This window comes from Symsagittifera roscoffensis, chromosome 10 (genome assembly GCF_963678635.1).
Source record: "Symsagittifera roscoffensis chromosome 10, txSymRosc1.1, whole genome shotgun sequence".
Taxonomy (NCBI): Eukaryota; Metazoa; Xenacoelomorpha; order Acoela; family Convolutidae; genus Symsagittifera; species Symsagittifera roscoffensis.
The window spans coordinates 10,378,791-10,404,607 of record NC_087071.1 but is presented as its reverse complement, the minus strand read 5'-3'; the positions used below and the strand labels follow the sequence as shown (position 1 = coordinate 10,404,607).

General features: G+C 35.6%; 1 protein-coding gene across 1 annotated transcript in view; it reads left to right on the top strand.

The window, feature by feature from the left end:
• The window catches only part of LOC134855366 (tetratricopeptide repeat protein 28-like), a 56,308-nt gene that overhangs the window by 11,300 nt on the left and 19,191 nt on the right, over window positions 1–25,817 (top strand). The window contains exon 4 of the mRNA XM_063871869.1: window positions 21,349–23,934. Within this exon, the coding sequence (XP_063727939.1) occupies window positions 21,349–23,934 (2,586 nt within the window). The remainder of the gene's footprint in view (window positions 1–21,348; window positions 23,935–25,817) is intronic.

Sequence of the window (25,817 nt, the reverse complement as noted above, 5' to 3'; positions counted from 1 at the left end):
GCAATTCTGCGAATCAAAAGCAGTCATCGACACCGAATTTTCAGTTCAGTTCGAGAAAAAGCACCATGGCTTATTACTGTTTCTGCAAATGTTTCTGTAAAATTCAACGGCTCAAAAATGTTGCGATACAAATTTGGAGATTGCGAATCAATATGCAACCTTGATTCGCAATTATGCGATACAAAAATTTCAGAGTATTTCGAACCCTGATTGCAATACTGAAAACAATTTATACAGAGGCACGAAGTTTTACGCTTTTAACGTTCTCAGGGAAAACGTTCTCAGATAACGTATCAAATGCTTACGTACAGTACATTCATGGCCAGAATTTTTTAAATGGTGGCAATGAATTTCAGACGCCAACACCTGTGTTGTAGACGCTTAGGAGGCCAAGCGAAATATAAGCGCAAGCGACACTTTAACATTGTTTTTTATTACAACTACTTCGAGCTGAAATTCAGCTGCTGAATGACCAAAGGCACATGGCTTATTTCAAAATACGCCCACGTTATAAATTTTTCAAGTAAGCGAAGTCGCGCGTAAGCGCTTTAAGCATAAGCGACGAAGCGATAAGCGGAGGCTGAAAAAGCGCAGATAGCGATAAGCGTAAACAACTTGAGCGAGTACAACACTGGCCAACAGTGACCTCGTTGAAAAAACTGTTACCAGAATTTAATAAAAGTAAAACTTTCTTTGTTCTAACGTTCGGGTTAGTTATTCTGTTTTTGAACTTTCAACACACATGACCATGCATATAAGTAACTAATAAGGCGTATAACGGCGATGGAAGCGTTGAAAACACGCTTTGAGTCTCGTTGGAAGTACACAAAATAGGTTCAAACGCGATTCAAAATATATATTTTTTCGGAATTGACTTTTTGACGAAGTGTACTGGTGGTAAAACGAATGGGTCCGTGGGTATCTTGAATTAATTAGAACTAGACAGACATTTCATAAACAACGTAAGATGTCGCCAGTCTATCGCAACTCTTCCTTGTAGTCCAAAGCCCTGAATTTGAGTAAAATGAAAAATCAGAATAGTTCACTTCTAAAAATAAAGTGGTTTCCGAAGGCTGGCCTACGAGTCGTGCGAAATACGTTTTCGAAACGTGAAAACAACCATCGAACAAAAGTATAAGAGGTTCAAAATGTTGGTCATTTTTTCGGGTTTTGTGGATCTTTGAAGGCTAGAATAGTGTGTTTGTTTTCGAAATGTCTGAAGTTTACGAACTGGAACCTGATCTAAACTACATTTTATGATTGGATAAATTAGATATTTTACCAATGTAAAGTATTTAATATTAACCAATCATGATCCATCTAACTAACAACCCACTTATTTGTAAGTGCTGAAGTTACTTGTAATTTCAGCACCAGAGAGATTTGAATTTAACTTAGAAATTAGTTGGACTCTCCCGAGCACTTCAGCAACCGCAATAAACCAGTATACCCTAGATCTATTGAGCCTAGCAGAGACTAGTTAAACAACCTGAGACTAGATAGTATAAGAGTAAGATTAGGATCGGTATTAGACTAAGAAGTTGCACGAATCTATCCGGCCGAAAATAAGATAGCGTGACGAGCAGACGGTGTACCCTATCCGAAATTACTCTATGAGTTAACCAACTCGGTTCTAACTCATCTGGTGCGACCATAAGTCTCGAACAAGACCTTAATAGCTTAGAATTAACCAAAATAGATTAGAAATTAGACAAAAACATTTACAAAATGTTATACGACAATAATTTAATCGAAATGTCTCTACGACTCAATAGATCAGAGCCAATATTCCGAACCATAACAGAACTACCCGGAATTGGAAGAAGACCTCGAACCAGAGACGACATACGACAAAGTAGAAACTTGCCATATAGCTATATGATAGTTAGGCAAAAACCAGAACAAACTTTTATATTTAGAATACTACTGGCAATGAATTTAGATTTTCATTTGCAAACATAAAATCTTGAAGTTAATCTTCAAAATCATTTCAGGCGCTAAACAAAATTATTAATATACAATAACGATTGATAAAAAGATCTAAGATCGTTTTCCTAAAATTCTACAGTAATATACAAAACATGTTTGAAAAATATTTATTGAAAAATAAAAAATAAAAATTAGTAGCATGACAATAAATGGTTAATAATCATAAATCATCCTGTTGTTCCAGCTCCATCACCTAAAACATAACAGCAATCATAAACCCACTAATATCATCAAAACACTAAATTTTTCCTTTACACACATTTAAAATTTTATTAAAACTTAAATTCACTTAATTTTAAAACCAGATCATCAAGGCTTATCCTTGGATCTTAAATCATTTTCTACTTAATTAAATTTCAAATTTGATCATCAAGGCTTATCCTTGGATCAAACAGAACAACTTTGTTCTCCCCCACCCACTTAATTAGTGTCTAAAGACCTCAAACGTCGATTCACTACCCAACCCTTTCTAAAGACCTAAGACTAATAGAAATTTTTAAACAAAACTAATCATTCAAATTAGGATAAACAGTGAAGAACTTCGGTTATTCATCCTTCACTTGACCCCCCCTCTTACCAGACCCAGGATAAATCTTAGACTTAGTAAGTTTAAAATAGTATCTAACGAACTACTCGCGTTCTAATTATACCTGAACCTTGTGGATCGATTTACTATTCTCCAACCCTTGAACACAATCACTACCCCTAAGTAAGATTAAGTAAGTTAACACCTTAACTTATACTAGCCACGAGAAAGTAAAAAATCATTCTTCGGAATCGATATACTTTTCTCTCCAACCCTGAACAAACAGACCCAGGTTAAGCTAACCAAAAAATCGTAAGAACTAACAGTTTAAGAAAATAGAAACCATTTAACAACCCTTTGCATCCGTCATTCTAAACCTTATGTCATTTAAAAACCTAGGAAATAAACAAACAATCGTTTTACACAATTGTGAAATAGATAACAAAAAATACGACCTTGTAATCACACCTCATACACAAACAGTTGGATACATTCGAACAAAACGACAAACACTAAAAAGAAAAATAATAACGAAACAAAGACAAATAACACGAAAAAGATTTTCAAAAAATCGAAACGCATTTTCAGAATCAGAAACCAATAGTTTAGACGAACTTTACAAACTAAAAGAATCAATAGATAAAAATTACCCACTTCACGATCAATTATATTTTTCTGACTCAGAAACAACTTCAAATTCATCAAAAAGAGGAAAAAGAAGAATAAAAAAGCAGTATAAACACAAACCAGTACATTTATACAATTGGAATCAACCAATTAGACACATTGATAATTACATATTAACAGTCATCGAACGAAAAAATGAGCTCAACGCACACCCCAGGTGAAGAAAGTCCAGATGATGATGAAATCTTTCCTTTTATAGTAGACGCAGATACTGATAGAGGACAACACATATTTTGTCAAAATTTACTCGTAAATTTATTTGAACCCGGAATTAGTCCATGTAAAACAGAGTTCCCAGATGTAAAAATCAAAAGACAAATCATAGACCACTACTTAAAAGATATATGCAACATAACACAACAGTATGGAATCTACTCCATAGAATTCACCTCACCAAACCATAATAATAGAAAATATACAATTCAAACAGACGATCTTGATTTAGAATTTTCAAAAGTTTTTTCAGAATATATAAAAAGCATCCAATATCATAACTCACAAAGAGCAAACTCCATATTCACCAATGAAGTTTTCGCAATAATATATAGTTATATTTCGATATTAGAAAACGAAATCCCAATAACAAATGTCTCACCGACAGAAACATCTAAACATTTAAGAGTACGACATGAAATCACACTACTCTCTAGTTATTTAAACATCATTAAAGAAAATTTCACGAAAGACGACGTTTCACAACATACAAAACACGATCTACAAAAAATTTTGGCATGGTTCATAATAGATTATTTCACACACAATATTGATTTAATTGCACAAGCAAGAAAAAATTTTAGACCCCAAAACTCGAACGATGATACCGCTATCACAGAACAATCAGATTATGTTTGGGACCCCGAATGGTCTCATCCCGCATTTATAAGCTTCCCACAATCAATCTCAAGTCAAGCAATAAGTACGATATCTTACATAAGAGATTATGTAAAAGTAATACCATTAACCATTGATGCAACACCATTAAACTATAATACATTTTTGCCCGATACACAAAATAATAGTTTAAACTCTACAGTTATACACAATGAAAACCTCAATGGAACTAGGAATCTTACTCAACAAGATATCCAGACACCATCACACTTCATAAATGAAGAAATTGTACACACAACAACTACACAACAAAGTATTTCACCAATACGCCCAAATTTAACAACACCAAGAAATACAAATCCTTCACAAACACAGGTAACCTTACAATCAACCGTTAAATCTTCGGTTGCCCCTAAATATTCACATATGGATTACCAAACATACAGACCCATGACAATACCATCAAAAACACGCAAAACATTCACTAGAAACAACTTTACAGACCATAATTATAATTATACACATCCATCAAAAACATATAACCAACCACAAAGAAATTTTAACCAATATACAAGATCTCGAAATTGGGATAACCCAATGACCCAACCTAAACCAATAAATTTCCAAACAAATCCTCCACAGGATCACAGTGAAAATTACCCATTTTTTCAACAAAATAAAAATAAAAAACAAACATCTTATCAAATGGTTTTCACAGGAACAGACCCTGAATACTCTGTAGAAGATTATTTAAATGCAGTAACAGCAAACCTGATTTTAAACATTGGACCTGAACCAATTAATACGCCACTACATCAAAACTGGATACATCGACGCACAGCGTTGATACAAACAACCTTAGATGGCGCAGCCCAAAAATGGTTTTCAGTACTACCTCTAGAAATAAAATCAAACTGGAAAAGGTTTACACAGGAATTTTCAAAAATGTTTGACTCCGAAAGAAACAAACAACAACAAAGAGTTTTATGTAATGAAATTCGCAGATTACCAAACGAAACCATCAAGCAAATAGCAGTACGAATCGAAACACTAGTTCGAAAAGCATATTCATTAAATACACATGACTATAAAAACACAAAGATGACAGAAATCTTAATGATGACCTTAACACCACAATTAAGGAAAATAGCAATAAAAAAGAGAGCATCCCATCCTTCTTCAATTCGAGAACCCGATTTAGATTTTCGAAAACTAGTAGACAAATTAGAACAAGCAGAAATCACGATGAAACTAGAAGAAACGGAAAATCTGAAATTACAATACGTTAACAGAATTGAAACGACTCCTACTAATATTAATAATATACAGGAATCAGAGACAGACCTCGTTGAAAAAATCACTGAAATACTCAATATTTATGAAAAGAACCCAAACTTCAAAGGCAAACCATCTTTCAAAAAATGGTGTAATTATTGCCGACGATACGGACATAGTATTTCCGAATGTAGACAAAAACAGCAAGACAATCAAAATAAACCTCAAAAATATAAAGAACCAAATAAATCATTCTATCAATACATGAAAAAAGATCAAAATCTACCGAACAAAACAGTCCACAGCAACAACAGTTCAGGAAAACCACTCCCGAACAATACAAATTATACAAGAAATCAATCACCATATAACTCAAGTTATAGAGGAAGATCACCAGAACGAAGAAACACGAACAATTCATCACAAAATCACTACAATAGACCAAATAGTCGAAATAACTACTCCAGATCAAATTCAAATACACAACGATTTGTTTCTAGATCTAATTCCCAATCAAGAAATAACTACTATCCAAACAACCAATCACGAAATTCATCATACAATAGGAATAGAAACTACTCCTATAATCGAAATAGAAGTTATTCAAACAACCGAAACCAGAATTACCCGAACAGTCAATCAAGGAATAACTCATATAATAGATCGAACTATAACAGACCAAACAATAATTACCAAAACAGATCGCGAAATAATTCACAAAATCGACACTCAAGTTATAATAATCGTTATAGAAATTATTCCCAATCACCACACCGGAATAATAATAACTATAATAATTCTAATAATCGCCACAGAAGTAGTACACCTAAACATCAAAGACAAATCAATCAAGTACAGTCTAACCCAGAAACAACATCAGACCCTCCAGGTATTGATGACACAGTAACTGATACGTTACAACTCAATCAAATAAACTATACATCATCAGATTCAGAAAGTGATACTGAAAACACTCTTTCTATCAATATGATAAAAGTCGAAAATGACTATGAATCTGTCATATATGAACAACCCTTTTCATCACACATATATGAAAATCAATCAGAATTTCTTCAAAATTATTACACTACACCCATAAATTCCACACCAACGACGCAAGAAACAAATGAGATTAACACTACAGATCAAACCAATAAAAATACCAAAACAAAATGCTTGAATACAAACCATATTTATCAAAATATACAAAAAGAACAACCCAAAGAAAAAATTTGGACAATACCATTTCTCTTAGAAAGCCCAAGAAATAAAGAATTTCAACCACCAGACCTTGAAATAGATTTTTTAATTGATTCAGGAGCAGAATCAAACATAATAAACATCCCCACATGGAATGAAATAAAAACCTTACACCCAAAGCTAACACCTCTTGAAACCTCCAGCAAACTAGCAACAGCACAAGGATCAACATTGATAAACTACGGAAAAATCCAATTATTTCTCCTCCCCACCAGAACAATGGAGCAAAGCAAAATTTTAAATAAGCCATTTAAACAAATATTCCATATCACTGACATTAAATATAATATCATTGGAATACCATTTATTTCGAAGTATATACCAACAATTAACATACTAAATAGTAAAATATTAATCAAAGATAAATATACAAAAACAAAAGAAACATCCTTAACATTTTTTCAAAGATTAAATAAACAACCACCATTCTTTTCAAAATTCTACCCGATATTTAACCAACAAAGAAAACACCTAAAACCACTATCAGGAAATATCTATAATTTTTCAATCAAACAAGTTCACCAATATGATAAAGAACAAAACAAACAAAAATTTTATATGTCAGAATTTGAATTCAAACCTATTCACAAATTTTTCAAAATCACAATATCATCCATAAAATATTTGAAAAATTCGAATTCAGATATCATTTCCTTACATGTCTATAACAACACACCTTACCAAGTAACATTACCTTAGGACTTTTAGGATATTGTGAAACCAACGCTACAATATCACCAATACACGAAAAAGCCTATCGCGTAAATAATATACTCCAATTACTAGATATTTGCCAATCTACAATTCTTAATGAAGAATTATCTATAAATAATATAATAAGTAACGAAAACAGAAATACGGATTATTTCACAAAAACTCCATATTTCAAACCTACATTCAACATAAGTAACTACACAGAGGACCAACAAAAATTTTTAACAATGTTTAATTTCCAACATTCACAAATAACACAAGACGAATTCGAAAAATTAGCCAAACAGCTAATTAAATATTCATCAGTCTATGCAACATCAAAATTCGATGTTGGGAAAATCAGTTCATCACTACATCTCCCGTTAAAACCAGACGCAGTTTTCAAAAAACAGAGAGCAAGTAAAGTACCAATTCACTTACATGATAAAGTGAACAGATTACTCGACATTTTAGAACAATACAACATTATATCACCAGTAAACAAAGAAGAACAACCAAAAGGCAACACATTTATCAACCCTGTTATCATACTAGCTAAAGGAGAATCATTGAAAATCGTTCTCGATGCTAGATACCTCAATTCACTTATAGATGAATCAAAATGTAATTGGCCCATTGAACCAATACAAGTTATTTTAACAAAAATAAACGGCAAATACTTTACAACCGCCGATATGAATAGTGCATACAATCAAATGCCACTAGATGAACAATCACGACGTTTAACACAATTTGTTATCGGAAACCAACAATATGAATTCAACCGCTTATTCTATGGAATATCCATAGGACCAGCAGCATTTTCAGCTTTTATGAGCAAAATTTTTAGACCACTAATACTCAAGAAAAACGCAATCACCTATTTAGACGATGTTTTTATGCAATCACAAACAAAAGACGAGATGTTCAATGTTTTAGAAAAATATCACCAAATACTTCAGAACGAAAATCTGAAGGCCGCCCCCGATAAATCACACTTCTTTTTGACAAGAGTTAAATTCTTAGGACATAATATAGAAAGAAAAACAATCACTCCATTGAAATCACGCATTGACGCTATTCAAAAACTTCAACCACCAACAAATAAAAAGAAAATCCAAGAATTTCTTGGAATGTTAAACTTTTTAAGTAAATATGTTTATAAAATGCAATTATATCTACGACCATTTTATAACATCCTTAGACAACAAAATAATTTTGAATGGAACACAGAACATCAAACACGATTTGAAGAAATAAAGAAACTTTTAACTGAACAAATTTCAAACACAATTCCAGATTCAAATCAACCATTTTATGCAATGTGCGATGCTTCGAACTTTGGCATCGGTGCAGCACTATTACAATCACATAATGGTACAAATAAAATGAACCTCATATCAGCAAATTCTCGATTATTCACTCAAGCAGAGCTACGACTCTCAACTCTAATGAGAGAATGTACAGCCATAATATATACACTGACAGAATATGAATTTCTGATACTTGGATCAAAACATCCAACAGTTCTATTCACAGACCATAAACCAATCATCTTTCTCTTTACACAAAAATCTAACCCAAACCACCGAGTTTACAGATTTCAACTAATTCTAATGAAATTTCCAAACTTACATATAGTTTGGACTGCAGGAAAAAATCTTGCATTACCAGACACCTTAAGTCGAAATACACCACCTGAATTACTTAAACGAAAAACAACAGTTGAAATACCCAAAAACATAAAATTCTACCTTGCAGAAAACGAAACATCACCCCGATTGGAATGCAAATATGCAGTAAAAACTGATATTGAATAATCACAAATAAATAATTTACAACATTTCCCACTTTATTTAGATTGTCAAAATAATCATTATGAAGTTGATTTACTTGGAACATCAACTTTCAAACCAATCCCATATTCTTAATGGATAAAAAATAACACCCAACAAAAACGAACAAAACAACACCTGCCTAAGAAAGACCATTTTCCACTAATTGAAAAAGAAGATTTAACTGATAAAATAAATTTATCAGGACCACAAACAAATGACTCAAAATACACAATAAATCAAGTTTTTGACCTTCACGACCCACTTGATACAATACCCTTATCTAAATTAGAAATCGAAAACATTTTTCTCCCCCCAACAGAAATAATTACAATTTCAACACTAAAACAATATCAAAACCTTGACCCAGTAATTCGACAACTGAAATCATGGCACAAATATAAAACTAAACCTATCAAAGCAGATTCAACCATTCTAGGAAACAAAACACTCCTCCGATACTTTCGCAAATTTAACAACACAACAATTAACGAAAATACAGACCTTTTAGAGTATAACCTGAATGAATCTACAGTTCCATGTCTCCCTTTAAGTATGATTCTTATAGCTTTTACTATTTCACATACACAAAATATTAAAGGACACTCTGGATCAGAGAAAACATATTCAAATTTTATACAAAACTTTTATTTCCCAAATGCACCAATTTGGATAAAAGTACTATGCAATGACTGTATAGTATGTCAACTAAATAAACCTTACCCAAATCAAAAACAAATAGCACAAAAACAAGATTTTAAAGGACAAAGTTTGTACTTTAATCATCGTATCTCATTTGATACTAAAGGACCAATTTCACCCTCATCAGAAGGAAACTCCTACATTATGGTAATTGTTGACGCATTTACACATTATGTAGCACTTAACCCAGTACCACATTGTAACGCTTATTACGCTTACACAACACTCTATGAACACTGGATAGCAAAATTCGGACTACCAGAAATTTTAGTTACAGACAACGGTACAGAATTCATAAATAATGAAATTATCACACTATGTCATTTATAAAACATTAAACACAAACCACGTACATCTCATGCACCTTGGACAAACGGCTTAGTCGAAGGTATGAACCGTTCATTACAAGAATATCTTAGATGTATCATCAATGGAAATGATACAAGATATACCGAATGGTCAGCAGATGTAAAACTATTTCCCTTAGCATATAATTCACAAATCACGACAACTTTAGGAATGTCACCATACGAAATGGTTTTTAACCAAAAGCCACGCAAACCAATAATGTTTACAGCAAATTCTCATAAAAACGCACAAGGTTATTGTCAACCAAATAAAGACTCAATTTGTTATAACCTACCTTTACATACACACGATGAAGATCATTTTCATCACCCACAAATTCTTAAACTAGCCTCCGGTACACACACCGAATGGATTCTAAATAGAGATAAAAAACACAATGAAATTTATCAAAAAATAACAAAAAAGTTATTACAAAGACAAAACATTAATGAACAAATCAATTCACGTTTTACACCAGCCTCCGAATTAAAAATTGGAACATTTGTTTTAATACCTAATTTTAATACACAAAAAGGAATTTCTAAAAAATTACAACCCCTTCGAAAAGGACCATACCAAATAATTGCAAAACCCACTGATGTCACATATAAAATTACCGACTCAAACAAAAAAGAAATCGTTCAACATCGAAACAACCTATTACCTTATTACCCAAAAGAATACGCACTCCGCGAATTAACTCAATTATATTCTTTCACAGGATTAAAAATCATTCAAAATGAACCACATCTGAAAAACACAGAACAAAATGATAACCCCACCGAAAATCAAAACACAAAACCAATCGCCACCAAAATCAATACACAAAACCATAAAGAATCACCAAAACAAAGAAAAAATAGAAAAATGACCGAACAAATAATACCCCAAGAACAAATCGACAAATCAGAAAATAGAAAAACAACAAGACTCCGAAATCAACCACGTAAAAACTATAAAATATTCATCCCCCAATCTAAAATTTTAAAGAAAGTGGAATTTCAAAAGTAATTTCAACATTATACTTCACTATCTTGAAACCTTCGAAACATTTTTCATTTACATTTTTCAAAATAACATGCTGACAAGTACGTAATAATTCTAGTTCAAAATAGACCAATAGGATTCATCCAATCCGTCACTTTCTCTAACTCAAACTAAGACCAATTAGACGAATCATATAGAACTCCAGGCACATCTATAACTATAACTTTACGACCTCCAGGTCAAAAATAAGCAAACCACTCCAACTTGACAACTAAAATAAATATCACCATAATACCGTACCCCTCCCTTATCTAATAACCCAAAGATCAACAATATTTCCCCAACTCAGACCACGAATACCCCCAAAGCAAATTTGTTAACTTAGCCTAAAGTAACAAAATGAACATTTTAATTAGCCTAAAGTATAAAAATCTCACCATACCCCGGATCATTTGACAAACAAAAATAAAGAAAAAGACGACCTCCCAGTCACCATGAAAATTGCCCCCAACAATTTTTTACAGAACTCAACCCACTTGTCAAAAAACTAATAAATAATCCGACCAAACTAGAAAATCGCCTCAAACAGCAAAAAATATTCGACCAAGAGATCATTTCTTAAATGCTCTTCTCTCAATCAGTTACTCAAATACTCATAAATCTTAAACATTTTTTTACAATACTTGAAACCTTTATAATATTTCTTTTTGATATACTTGAATCTTTTCTAATAATCCTAATCATTTTTTGTAACATTTTTTTAATTTTCTACACTATACTCGAACTATTCCTCCAACTTTCCAAAACCCTTGATTACATCCACAGGTACGAGTCATATAACTTGTCTAAATGATACGAACAATTTTCAGTAGAACCGATATTTTTTTATTGTTTGTAATTTTCATAACATTTTTATCATCCCTCATTTTGACAATATGTAAATGTATAAAGAAAGCAATCTTCACATTTGCCCTAGCAACAATCCTTCTAATTCTTTTTTTGGAAGAATACTATAATAAACATAAACCTTCCCACTAAAGTAACAATTCAAAAATCCATCAAAAATTGCTACCCAACAGTCACAGAATCAGTCTTCACCGACATCATCCCAAGATAACCAAACACCACCTTCAACTACTCAAAATCCTCAAACATCTACACGAATTTCTTTTCAAGACAATCCATACACTTTTGAAGAACGACATGCTCGTTTATCAGAACCACTAGAACCAGTTCAACGACAAGCACCTTTAAGCGAACCAACATATAACCTATACCCAACACTACCACAAGAACTAAGTAGAATAAGAAATCCTAGTCAAAACCAAAATACAGTCGAAATAAATAGACAAATTATACATCCTCGACGAAACAGAAATTTTCAAACTCCACGAGTTCATTTTGATATACCTCAATCCCCATCACAAAACACTCCAGAAAACCCCATTGGTATATTACCAGAAACCCCTACGCTTCTTTCACAACGTAGCACCTCAAGCCTACCATCAGATTACTTAGGTTCAACACCAACATCTGAGCAAATACGTGAAAATCCTTTCAACCCCACAAAACAAACATCACGATTTCCATATTGGACTACACATTCATTTACACAAGGTGAACCAAATTTAGTCAATGACCCCATAGATTTTTCTACGGATACAACAACATCCTCATCACTACCAGAAACATTATCACTACCATCAACACCATCAATAAGCCAGATTTCACCACCACCTTTTAACTTAAATTTTCCAAATAATCTCGACGCCAGATACCGAGAACAATCAACAACAAATATTCCTTTAAGACTAGATTGGAATACATTTACAGCACCTCCACCATTATTTGGACAACATCAGGAAAGTAACCGCCTTCATAACTGGGCACTTAATAGATTACAATATCGCCAAGATATTCACAACGATATCCGTGATCACAATATTCAAATACTCCAACAAAACAGTTTACAATTAAAGTTTGAAATCACAGTTAAGTTAAACAATATTACCCAACATCCCTACCCATTAAATCCACCTAACATAACAGCTCAATCACTACCACCACCGTTTATAACTACTGAAGTAATATACAAATACGACAGATATACCAAAAACACAATTGGCTACATTACATTTTATAATCCATACTCAGGATTATCATACACATGTATATTCTAAAAATTATTAATTTTTCTCCAACTCCTTTTTCTAGTAATCTCAAATCAAAACATTAACCCTTCCCCTCGTACAAGACCACAAGATTTATTAGTAACACATTACGATTGTGAAGAAAATGAACAAAAAACACTACATAAATATGCAATAAATCAAGTATCACAATGTGAAACAGAACCACAAGCTATAGAAACCACAGATGTAATAGCAACACTCTATTCAAAAGCCCGAGCAACAACAGTTACAGGTTATAAATTCACAGCAACATTTTCCGAAAAGAAAGTACATTGTTCACAAGTCTCGAACGGAAACAAAAACCGACTTGACCATGAATCATTCTATCAAAGTAATATAGAACGTCTTTTACATCTCAATCCCGACGATTGTAAAAATGAATTATTTAGACTAAACATCACACAAAATAAAAACTCCCAAAGAAAGTTAGTTAATTTTCAAGTTTTTCCAGACTCTGTACATCAATCACAACTTGAAAGACACCAAGGACATATAAAACTAGACGAAAAATACCCGTATAACGGCGCACACGGACGATTAACCTATGACCTACACGATAAACATTGGATACCACACATTGGTATAAATGACCCATCAAACTGCAAAGCAGACACAAAAAATAAAGGATACCAAGAAATAATGTTTTTTGATTGGAAAATACAACTCGAAAAAATACAACTAACACGAGATTTATCAGATAATACAATGATCTATCAAGGAATCCGATTACCTTGTAAAAATGATCAAGGTTATTGCGACCCTACAACGAGAACACAAGCAACAATTGTTTGGTTCCCCGAAGATACATGTACAACATTTCAAGTAGCAAAAATACACGCTCGTATGATAAAATTTCACGAAAAATATTTTATACAATCAATTCCATATGAACAAGTCCATCCGTCACGAAAACTAAGTTCTAATTTTAGAAACATAGACAATATAGAAAACAAATTGACACGTTTCCAAATATATCAAGAAACAGAACTTGCATGTAAATACAGGAATCCACTTCACAGAACACAATATTCTGAAATATTAGTTGAATACGAAAAAGGATTCGACATGACCACTGGAAAAGTAAAAATCGACCCATATGCCACAGGTCATCCTCTAAACGAAGGAACATCCTATATACCAGTTAATTTTGAAAAAAGCAACGGACAACCTGGTGGACATCTAAAACCCCATGACACCAGAAGCACACGCTTACAAGAATTATCACTAATGAATACTACATATTTCGGTAATATCCACTATGATATTCATTTAGATATGAAACTAGATTATACAATTAGCCGAATTTTTCAAGAAATGTCACTCTCCGAATTAGAAACACTACACCACCTATGCGAATTAGAACGAACACAAATATTACAATCACTTGCACTAGCAGTATTAAAAATACCCTATGCAGGATACTTATTATCTGGAAATAGATCAAATTTTTTAGACTATGAAGGAAACATCTTATGGTTTTATACTTGTACTAAAAAAGTATCACCACTATACGTTTTTGAAGATAAACGATGTTATAAAAGAATCCCTATCTTTTCTAAGAATAAAGTACATTTCGTGGATACACTTTCACGAAGAACCTATTTCTGGGATACCGCAGTCCCATGTGGATCAGAAAACAGCCACAATGTAGTACAACTAAACCCTGATGAAAATAAATATTATCTTCTCACTCCATATCCCACATTAATGCAATCACTCAAAAAATTTTCACCAGAAAGCATTCGCGCTATTGCTCGAAACCCAAATATAGACTTACAATGAATAGGAATCTATTCAAAATCAGATATTCAACATCACATTAGAACACAACAATTCCAAGAATTATTAACACAAATGGACACTATACAAAGACAATCAATAGACCAAAATTTACGCAAACTTGCAGAAACCGCAGGATTTGCCGATATCTACACGCAAGACTATAGCGGATATTTTAAAGACATTAAAGATTATATATATCTAAACGGTGAAAAATACCGTCCCCAAGATATATCACCAATTAACATTTTTAGCTTTGTTACACTCAAAAATGAGATCCTCGATTTTCTAGGATGGCCCTACTACATCTTAGAAAAATTGACTATTTTATACGCAATGTTTAACTTTATTGGATTTCTTTTCTCACTTTTAAAAGGAATCTACAACACATGTGCTATACACACACAGGTCAATCGACAAGCAAGTGTAGCACGCATACTCTTTGCAGGATTTTTTGGAATCTTTTCTACATCTATAAACAAAATTCTTTTAGACGCACAAATAAAAGAATATAACACAAAAATAGCAACACGACAAAATACATACGACGAAGAACATAACAATGTAGACATAACGCCAACGGCACCACAATTACCACCCCTACCAAATAACCATCCACTATCCCTAGTCCCACGAAATTTTCGAAACTTAGCCATCACACATAATCCAAATTTTCGACTCACCACATCACAAAGTCCCATTCAACATATAATGACACACCAGTCACAAGATGATAATACTTATGAACAAATTATTGAACAACCCCATACCACCGCTTTTCAGTCTCAAAATAATCATTTTTTTAGCCCACGATGAGCCGCCAACTTGGATCACTACACCGATCAAATTCCCACCCAACCAATCTTACCTCCCCAATCCCAATAATACCACTTTTTGCTTTTCCGCCACCCGATTTTCCACTAGTAATGTAACATCAGGCATGAATTCCGACACTAATTCACACATCTCAGTTTTATATTCCATCTCACAACTCAATAACCCGAATATTGAAACCCCCGATGAATTTGCCGACTCAGAACCATCCCCATCCAATAATTTTCATAACTCTTCTAATTTTTCTCAACCCCCTTTTCAACCCATATTATCCAATAACCCTGACCCAATCACCCCCACACCCTCTTATGCTTCCCAAGTTACCCCAACCTACTCCTCATACCATTCTGACCAATCATCTCATTCTCCAGACACCCCCCGAATCTCCCCAGAGCTAGATAATTTTATTACCCTTCAACAGCAACCCTACCACCTTAATACCCCAACCATAAACCAAATCTCCTCCACAATAAATTCATCCAACCCCCCTACCCCTACACCCTCTTCAAATTATACTGAATCATTAGCACCATCATCCACATCAACTGAATCTTCACTCAACACTAATAGAGCTTACCGCACTTTTAAAAGAAAGTTCCCCAACCATCCTTTCCCAGCAAAACCAGGAACAGCCCGTGAATACATCAACCACCCCAAGCATACTAACACAAAAGAATTTTTAGCCATCACTTTACCCTCATTCCCACAATACACCTTAAATACCCCCCACGACACTAACGAAACACGCAACTTTGTAGATGAATACGTTTTAATGCCCACCCTCTCTTGGACCTCATATTATCATTTTACTAACCCTCTTTGCTTACCTTTATCTAACACTCACATCGATATAGAGCGAAATACGGACATGCTATATCGACTCACTACACCACTAACCGCTAGACAATTTACTTACGTTGGATATAAAAAATCACTAAAAACACACACTGCACCTAGAGCTAACGAATATACACTCGAATACTATGATCACAACATCATCAGAGCTAACCAAGATCAATTCTTAGACGACGATCGCTTCGCTAATCCACAAATTACCGAGAAATTTTTCATCAAGACACCATATATATTCACACTAAACATCTTCGACCGAAAGTTTGATCACATTATTTCAGAAGCACTAACAGACACACAAGCATACGAAAGTTTCAAAGAACGCTTCCAAATATTTTCACTAACCTTTCATTTCCTTGCACCACACGAAAGAGATTTACACTGCTCACACGATATTATGTTGCGCACTAAACAAACCCACACATATAGTTATTATCGCTTCATCCAAAATCACTTTGACCTACACACACCCTCTAGACAACCACACCATCGTTTTCAATTCATTAATTCCAAATACACTTCACCATTTTTCCTAAATTTCACATATTGTATTAAAGACACTAACCTCCATGGTATTCTTCGTAATTATGACCCCATAACCCAAATGTACATCTTCTGTCCCATCACCAAGACCTTCAACGCCGAAGAATCCCGACCCTTCCTTATCCCGCACGAGTTTGTACAACCTATAGAAATCCCAATTTTAGAATTCATCCACAACACTAAATTCAATCACAAATTATATAATCTAATCCAAAACACACCTTATGAGTTTGCAGTTGGCACTGAAGAACTAACCACTATTAAGGCACTTCAATTGCTTTGGCCACTGCTTCAGACTAAAAATATCATCCGCATCTTAGCTAAACTACTAACAACTTCAGAACTAATTCACGACATCTTCCCCCACGGTTTTTTCCCCGACGACTAACAGGTAAGTATGAATTAAATGAATATAACTAACTAATTGAAATATTAAAAAACTCACCATACTTTATCCATGTTTTCCTTAGATTTTTAGCCTTCATCCGACGATCACCTACAAAAACCACAAAAAACAAATAAAGATCGCAAATTTCATCAAACAGACTTCAACAATTCTATTAATCTCTTACACTTATAAATTTATAAATTTAATACCAATGCAGTAAATTCATTTCTAAAATTTTCCCCACAAGCAGTAAATTTAATTATGATGAAAATTTGTAACTTAAAATTCCCCCATAACTAGCAGTAAATTTCCAAATTCTATGCAGTAAATTAATAAAATGCAATTGCAGTACTAACCTTTTGATATTTTCATTCATTCGCACAGAAATTCTATCCACACTCGCACAGCTCGCCCACGAAGAATTGTTTAAAATAATGAATTTCAGTTTCAAGTTTTCACAGTCAACAACTCTAACATATAATAACATGTTTCAAACTTTCCTTTAACCCGGTTGGAAAGGAATCATATACTAAACGAAACTAACCAACGCAGCTTACTAAATACCACAAATCATAGAATAACAGCATGACTAAGAAAAGGAAACCAACGGTACCCAAACCGGATTAACCCAGTTTAAAACTGGATAATTTATTCTTTTGAAGACTATTATAAAGTCTAAGAAAGAAATAATAAAACACAAAAAAGTCGAAAGACAAACCCATACCACGAACAATTTGATTTTTGGAAAAAGGACATAACCAACAAGACATAAGAAAAACCACAACAAACCCAACATAAAACGTTGTCACATAACAGGACCCCTCACAAAAACCGCATGAAATCATACTCCCACTCCTGGCCTAACCCACCAGGAAGGACGTCCTGAGCATGCTCTATAGCCGGCCTAACCCACCGCGCTACATCCACGCTTTGTGACCACACCACTATTTTTAATAAGAGCTACTCAAGTGTGAGTAACTCTTCAAAATAACCGAACTAAAACAAAAAGCTTTTGTGAAAACAACTAACTAAAATCATAATTAAAAAATATTAAACTAATAAATGTTTTATAAAATGTAAATTACATTATGCAATACATAGATCAGAATACAACACCAAGGACGAACATCTAAAGACAAAACGACCCCACTACACTCGAGAGAGAATGACCAACCACAATCGATATGCCACTCACAATCACAACTCAAAGGATTTAGAGTACGACTTGACTTCGCAGAAAAGGACTTCATTGAACTAGACCAATGACCACCTCGATGTTCAAGTATACGTACAGATCCGAGTAACCAGGCATCCCCTCCACGCACAATCTTCACGCCATTCCCAAACTAGATCAGACACAAAAGAAGTTCTCCACGCAGAACAGAAAAACCTGACATAGCCAACCATTCTGAAATCAGATTTGAGTTTGTTGCGAAGACTTAGTCGTTGTCACTAGAAGACACAACGTCTTATGTCTCTAACTCCAGCTTCCTGGAACTTCTTTAACAAAAAGGAAACAGAAGAAATAAGATGTTCGCCAAACACCAACTTCCATCATCCATCCTTCGAATAGCAGAAGAACTATTCTAAAAAACTCTGTAAAACCCGGATGGGTGGAACCTGATCTAAACTACATTTTATGATTGGATAAATTAGATATTTTACCAATGTAAAGTATTTAATATTAACCAATCATGATCCATCTAACTAACAACCCACTTATTTGTAAGTGCTGAAGTTACTTGTAATTTCAGCACCAGAGAGATTTGAATTTAACTTAGAAATTAGTTGGACTCTCCCGAGCACTTCAGCAACCGCAATAAACCAGTATACCCTAGATCTATTGAGCCTAGCAGAGACTAGTTAAACAACCTGAGACTAGATAGTATAAGAGTAAGATTAGGATCGGTATTAGACTAAGAAGTTGCACGAATCTATCCGGCCGAAAATAAGATAGCGTGACGAGCAGACGGTGTACCCTATCCGAAATTACTCTATGAGTTAACCAACTCGGTTCTAACTCAGAACGTCCCTCGGTAAGTCGGACACAAATTTCTGTTCAAACTTTGTCCACCTGTGGGCTATAAGCAGGGCATGGCAAAAACATATTGGTATTGCAAAATATTGGTACAAAACAGTGCAATGAATTGCAATATTTTCGATTTAAAAAGAGCTGGTCTTGACATGTGCCTTTATGGAAACCAGCTTCATCAGCCCGACATCGAATATCCCGGAACGGTTTTTCAGTACGGCTGGATAAACTTACAAGGATTATAGGAAGAGCCTACTAGTAGTACTACCTACTAACTTGGAACTTCAGTTGTATTACATGTAGCACTACAACACAAAATTTTGGGATATCGATACAATAAAAACACTTGTTCACTAAACTTTTTTGAAAACCATCTGCAGAAATATTGCATGTTGTATTGCAGAAATCATTCAAGGGGCAGTATTTTATTGCACGACGAAAGTTCAACTTTCAACAACGATAAGTTATTGCAATAGAATATAAATATGATTGTGCCGTACCCTGGATATAAGCACACAAAGTGCCACTGGCTTACGCCATTTCTAACTTGTGTGTCAACCTAGCCAATGTTTGACACGACAGGAAACAGTTTTTTTGGAAAGGGATCTTGTTCTTTTTTGAAAATGCAGCAGTTGACTTTTCACACATTAGTAATTGGTTCGATTGCGCATAACACCGAGACGTGCTTGGCTGTTTTGTTAATAATTTTAGAAGACTTATTTTGGTCAAGAAAAGTTTATAAAAGTTAAAAGATTAGCATGTCACTTTTCGACATTCGAAAACTCTCAAAAGTCAGTGGATGAGTATTTTTGAACAAACTGTGGGTTTTCGATCACTTGACTTTAATACTTGTAACAGGCTTCAATAACGGTTAGAATGACGTTGTTGGTTAGCGCGCGCTGATCACTTAGCAACAATTTGTACAAAAATTTACAGCCCATTTCGAAATTTATTGGCCAAGCACTTTTAGACGAAATGCGTTATCTTCTGAGTGGATTGACTTACTTCCCGTTGATTTTAAATGGTTTGAAATGAATTATTTGTAATTTATAGTATGGGGTACTTTAAGCAATAAATTAAAAAAATTAGCTTAAATTCAATTTTAATTATGAATATAAAGGTACACTGGTGATATATAGTGATATTTAGGTCAGAAAGTTCATTAGAAAAGGAAAATGGTAAAAATTAGAATTTTAAAAAGAACCATCAAATTTGGAATCTACTAATATGGCAGTTTTTGGTCAGGCGAACTGGAATGGTTCTTCTGAAACCCCAAATGGTCCAGAATTGATATTTCATGCTTTGGGAGGGTTGTATAAACACCCCTAGACGTTTCTAAACCAACAAAAATAATCGATTCTGGATTCTCCCAGGGGACGATTCTGTTATTCTCCCCCTGACTCTGTACAACAGTCGTATAAACTCATTTATGAAATTTCTCATCACGAAAATATAATGGTACATGTTACATGTACGGACATTGATTTGCTTGCTCGCGTTGAACAAAAAGTGTAGTTGTTTGACCTGTTAGCAACAACTTCGTAGTTTATTTACAAACAATGACTAAAGTGTTACTGTCATATTTCTTGCTTCAGCCCGCGTGTGTCAACAGCTTGAGACGAGGAGTGACGCTCTGCATCATTACCAGCGGTATGCAGAAATACGGACAAGCAAGTTCGGTGAAAAACACGAGTCATTGGCCATCCCTTACAACAACATGGCCAACACGCACTCTGCAATGGGCAATCACAAAGAGGCTCTCCATCTGCACACGCTGAGTCTTGACATCAGACTAGAGACGCTGGGGGAGCGGCATCCGGATGTGGCCACCTCTTACAACAACATGGCCAAAACGCACTATTCAATGGGCAATCACAAAGAGGCTCTCCGTCTGTTCACGCTGAGTCTTGACATCAGACTAGAGACGCTGGGGGAGCGGCATCCGAATGTGGCCACCTCTTACAACAACATGGGCAGCACGCACTATGATATGGGCAATCACAAAGAGGCTCTCCGTCTGTTCACGCTGAGTCTTGACATCAGACTAGAGACGCTGGGGGAGCGGCATCCGGATGTGGCCGCCTCTTACAACAACATGGCAAACACACACGATGATATGGGCAATCACAAAGAGGCTCTCCGTCTGTACACGCTGAGTCTTGACATCAAACTAGAGACGCTGGGGGAGCGGCATCCGGGTGTGGCCACCTCTTACAACAACATGGCCACTACGCACTCTGCAATGGGCAATCACAAAGAGGCTCTCCGTCTGTACACGCTGAGTCTTGACATTCAACTAGAGACACTGGGGCAGCGGCATCCGGATGTGGCCGCCTCTTACAACAACATGGCAAACACGCACTATGATATGGGCAATCACAAAGAGGCTCTCCATCTGCACACGCTGAGTCTTGACATCAGACTAGAGACGCTGGGGGAGCGGCATCCGAATGTGGCCGACTCTTACAACAACATGGCCGTTACACACGATGATATGGGCAATCACAAAGAGGCTCTCCGTCTGTACACGCTGAGTCTTGACATCAAACTAGAGACGCTGGGGGAGCGGCATCCGGGTGTGGCCACCTCTTACAACAACATGGGCCTCACGCACAAAGCAATGGGCAATCACAAAGAGGCTCTCCGTCTGTACACGCTGAGTCTTGACATTCAACTAGAGACACTGGGGCAGCGGCATCCGGATGTGGCCGCCTCTTACAACAACATGGCAAACACGCACTATGAAATGGGCAATCACAAAGAAGCTCTCAGTCTGCATACGCTGAGTCTTGACATTAAACTAGAGACACTGGGGCAGCGGCATCCGGATGTGGCCACCTCTTACAACAACATGGCCACTACGCACTCTGCAATGGGCAATCACAAAGAGGCTCTCCGTCTGGAAACGCTGAGTCTTGACATTAAACTAGAGACGCTGGGGGAGCGGCATCCGGATGTGGCCACCTCTTACAACAACATGGGCCTCACGCACAAAGCAATGGGCAATCACAAAGAGGCTCTCCGTCTGTACACGCTGAGTCTTGACATTCAACTAGAGACACTGGGGCAGCGGCATCCGGATGTGGCCGCCTCTTACAACAACATGGCAAACACGCACTATGATATGGGCAATCACAAAGAGGCTCTCCATCTGCACACGCTGAGTCTTGACATCAGACTAGAGACGCTGGGGGAGCGGCATCCGGATGTGGCCACCTCTTACAACAACATGGCCACTACGCACTCTGCAATGGGCAATCACAAAGAGGCTCTCCGTCTGGAATCGCTGAGTCTTGACATTAAACTAGAGACGCTGGGGGAGCGGCATCCGGATGTGGCCACCTCTTACAACAACATGGGCCTCACGCACAAAGCAATGGGCAATCACAAAGAGGCTCTCCGTCTGTACACGCTGAGTCTTGACATTCAACTAGAGACACTGGGGCAGCGGCATCCGGATGTGGCCGCCTCTTACAACAACATGGCAAACACGCACTATGATATGGGCAATCACAAAGAGGCTCTCCATCTGCACACGCTGAGTCTTGACATCAGACTAGAGACGCTGGGGGAGCGGCATCCGGATGTGGCCACCTCTTACAACAACATGGCCACTACGCACTCTGCAATGGGCAATCACAAAGAGGCTCTCCGTCTGTACACGCTGAGTCTTGACATCAAACTAGAGACGCTGGGGGAGCGGCATCCGGGTGTGGCCACCTCTTACAACAACATGGGCCTCACGCACAAAGCAATGGGCAATCACAAAGAGGCTCTCCGTCTGTACACGCTGAGTCTTGACATTCAACTAGAGACACTGGGGCAGCGGCATCCGGATGTGGCCGCCTCTTACAACAACATGGCAAACACGCACTATGAAATGGGCAATCACAAAGAAGCTCTCAGTCTGCATACGCTGAGTCTTGACATTAAACTAGAGACGCTGGGGGAGCGGCATCCGAATGTGGCCACCTCTTACAACAACATGGGTGTGCTTTATAAAAACACCGGCGAGTTGCATTTAGCCCTGGATTGTCTCACTAAAGCAATGACCATACGAACAGGCACACTGCCCGACAATAATCCATATCTGAAAAGTACACGTGCTGAGATGGAGATTGTCAAGAATCGCTTGCAGACACAACAAACACATGTGCTTCCATCTTCTCCGACGGGAAATGGTAACTTTTATTTCAACGATTAACGCCATATTTGTTCTCTCTAATCGTGAATGTTCAACTTTTGTTTATTCTATTATAATTGTTTTATATAACTTCAGGGTTGTTTTATAAATCAGTTATTTTCATTTTCGACTGTTTTATATGTTTTTTTCGGAAAGAACAAGTTTTTTTCAAAAATTACTTATATCAACGAGTAAAAAGTAGTTTATCGATTTTGCCGGGTGTTATATGTAGTATTGCGAAATACTACACACACAAAAGACCATTGTCTTAATTGTTTATTTAACGACCCAATTCTAAATTGGAGCGTGCCATTTAAATTAAAGCCTCTTTTCACTAAATCAGATATTGACTGATTTACTCTTATTAGGACTATAAAATCTTGTTTTGAAAATCCACTCCTTTTTAAATACTTGTCCAATTTTTCTCATTTTTTCATGCTCAATATTTTAAAAGGGCGGCGATTATTAATAAGTCCCTTTTAACTTAACTTGAAACAAACTGGATAAATATTTAGCAGTCTTGCCGGCTGCACTAAAATTCTCCTTGCTTTGATTTAGCATAGATGCACCTGCAATATGATGCATCAGAGAAAGTAATATGAATTTTTAATCAGACAAACTGAAGGCTGCGGTTTTCTTCAAAGAGGACTAATAAGTTGAAGATATTTGATTTGAAATAATCAAATAAAAACTAGTTGAAAATTCCCTTATAAGAAAGGGAGAACAAAGGAGCAGGTGAAACCTGAATAATTAAAGATTGAATCAGCCGCCGGTTTATGCTTACGAGCAAAAGGACTGGCCTGAAATCTTCAGTGTTTCATTTTGCTCAGTAAGCAGCTAGTCAGTTTTTCTCCAGCCAGATCTTTTAAAAATAAATAATTTTTCTTTTCTGCCATAACACTGAAATTAATCTAGCCCTTTTCACTTATAAAAAGAGAATAAATTCTCATTTTAACTTTTGAAAAATTATAAATCGAGACACTCGAAATCGCACAACCGAGGAAGTCTGGACTACAACTACCCCAAGTACGACGGCAAGACGATTCAGACGACCCAACCAGAAGCGCTGACTTGGACAAAATCAAGGGCAACAATACATTCTACTCAGCCACCGACCTTAGTAAGAAGATAAAATATTGATGAACAAAATAAGATTAGCTCAACCTCCCCTCATAGGTATATTTCTTTAAGCTGTTCGATTCATTTATATAATCTAATAACCCAGTGCTTTGTATTTAACCAACTAATTAATTCATACCTTTTCTAACTATTTTTTCTACTCTACTTTTTGTCAAGACAATTTGACGATCTAAGGTGAGACTTATAATTTAGGATAAAATTACTAAGCATTTAACCAGCAATAAACGCTTAGTAAAACTGGTGCGACTGCAGCAGAGAACTACTCCTTAAGAAATTCTTTTTCCAGCAAACTCGAAACAGCTTTTAAAATTCAAAAAAATATTTTATATTAGGATCTGTGAGTATTTGTCAGATTAGTTTCCAACCTCAAAAAGCCAGACACAATGGGTATCTATCGATAGAAACACAATTTATTGTCTTCTACTTGACAGATATTTCTAGTAGGGTTCTTGCGAAAGGCATCCCCCTGCGCTAGCAGTCGCCCACGATATTCCTCCACCTCGAGGTCTATTAGACGGCTTTCTAACTGACATTAGCTCATGAACTTAACTATTATCTATTATTATAATAATATATAAAATTTCTGAAAGAATCGTTCTCTGCCTAAGTCCACTAGTAAGATATACCCGTTTTGTCCAGTAATCCACTAATTACATACCAAAACTTCAGTTTAAAGTTATCATCACTAAAATTAACGAAATTCTATATTAAACTAAAGTGCTCAAAAACTTATTAAATATC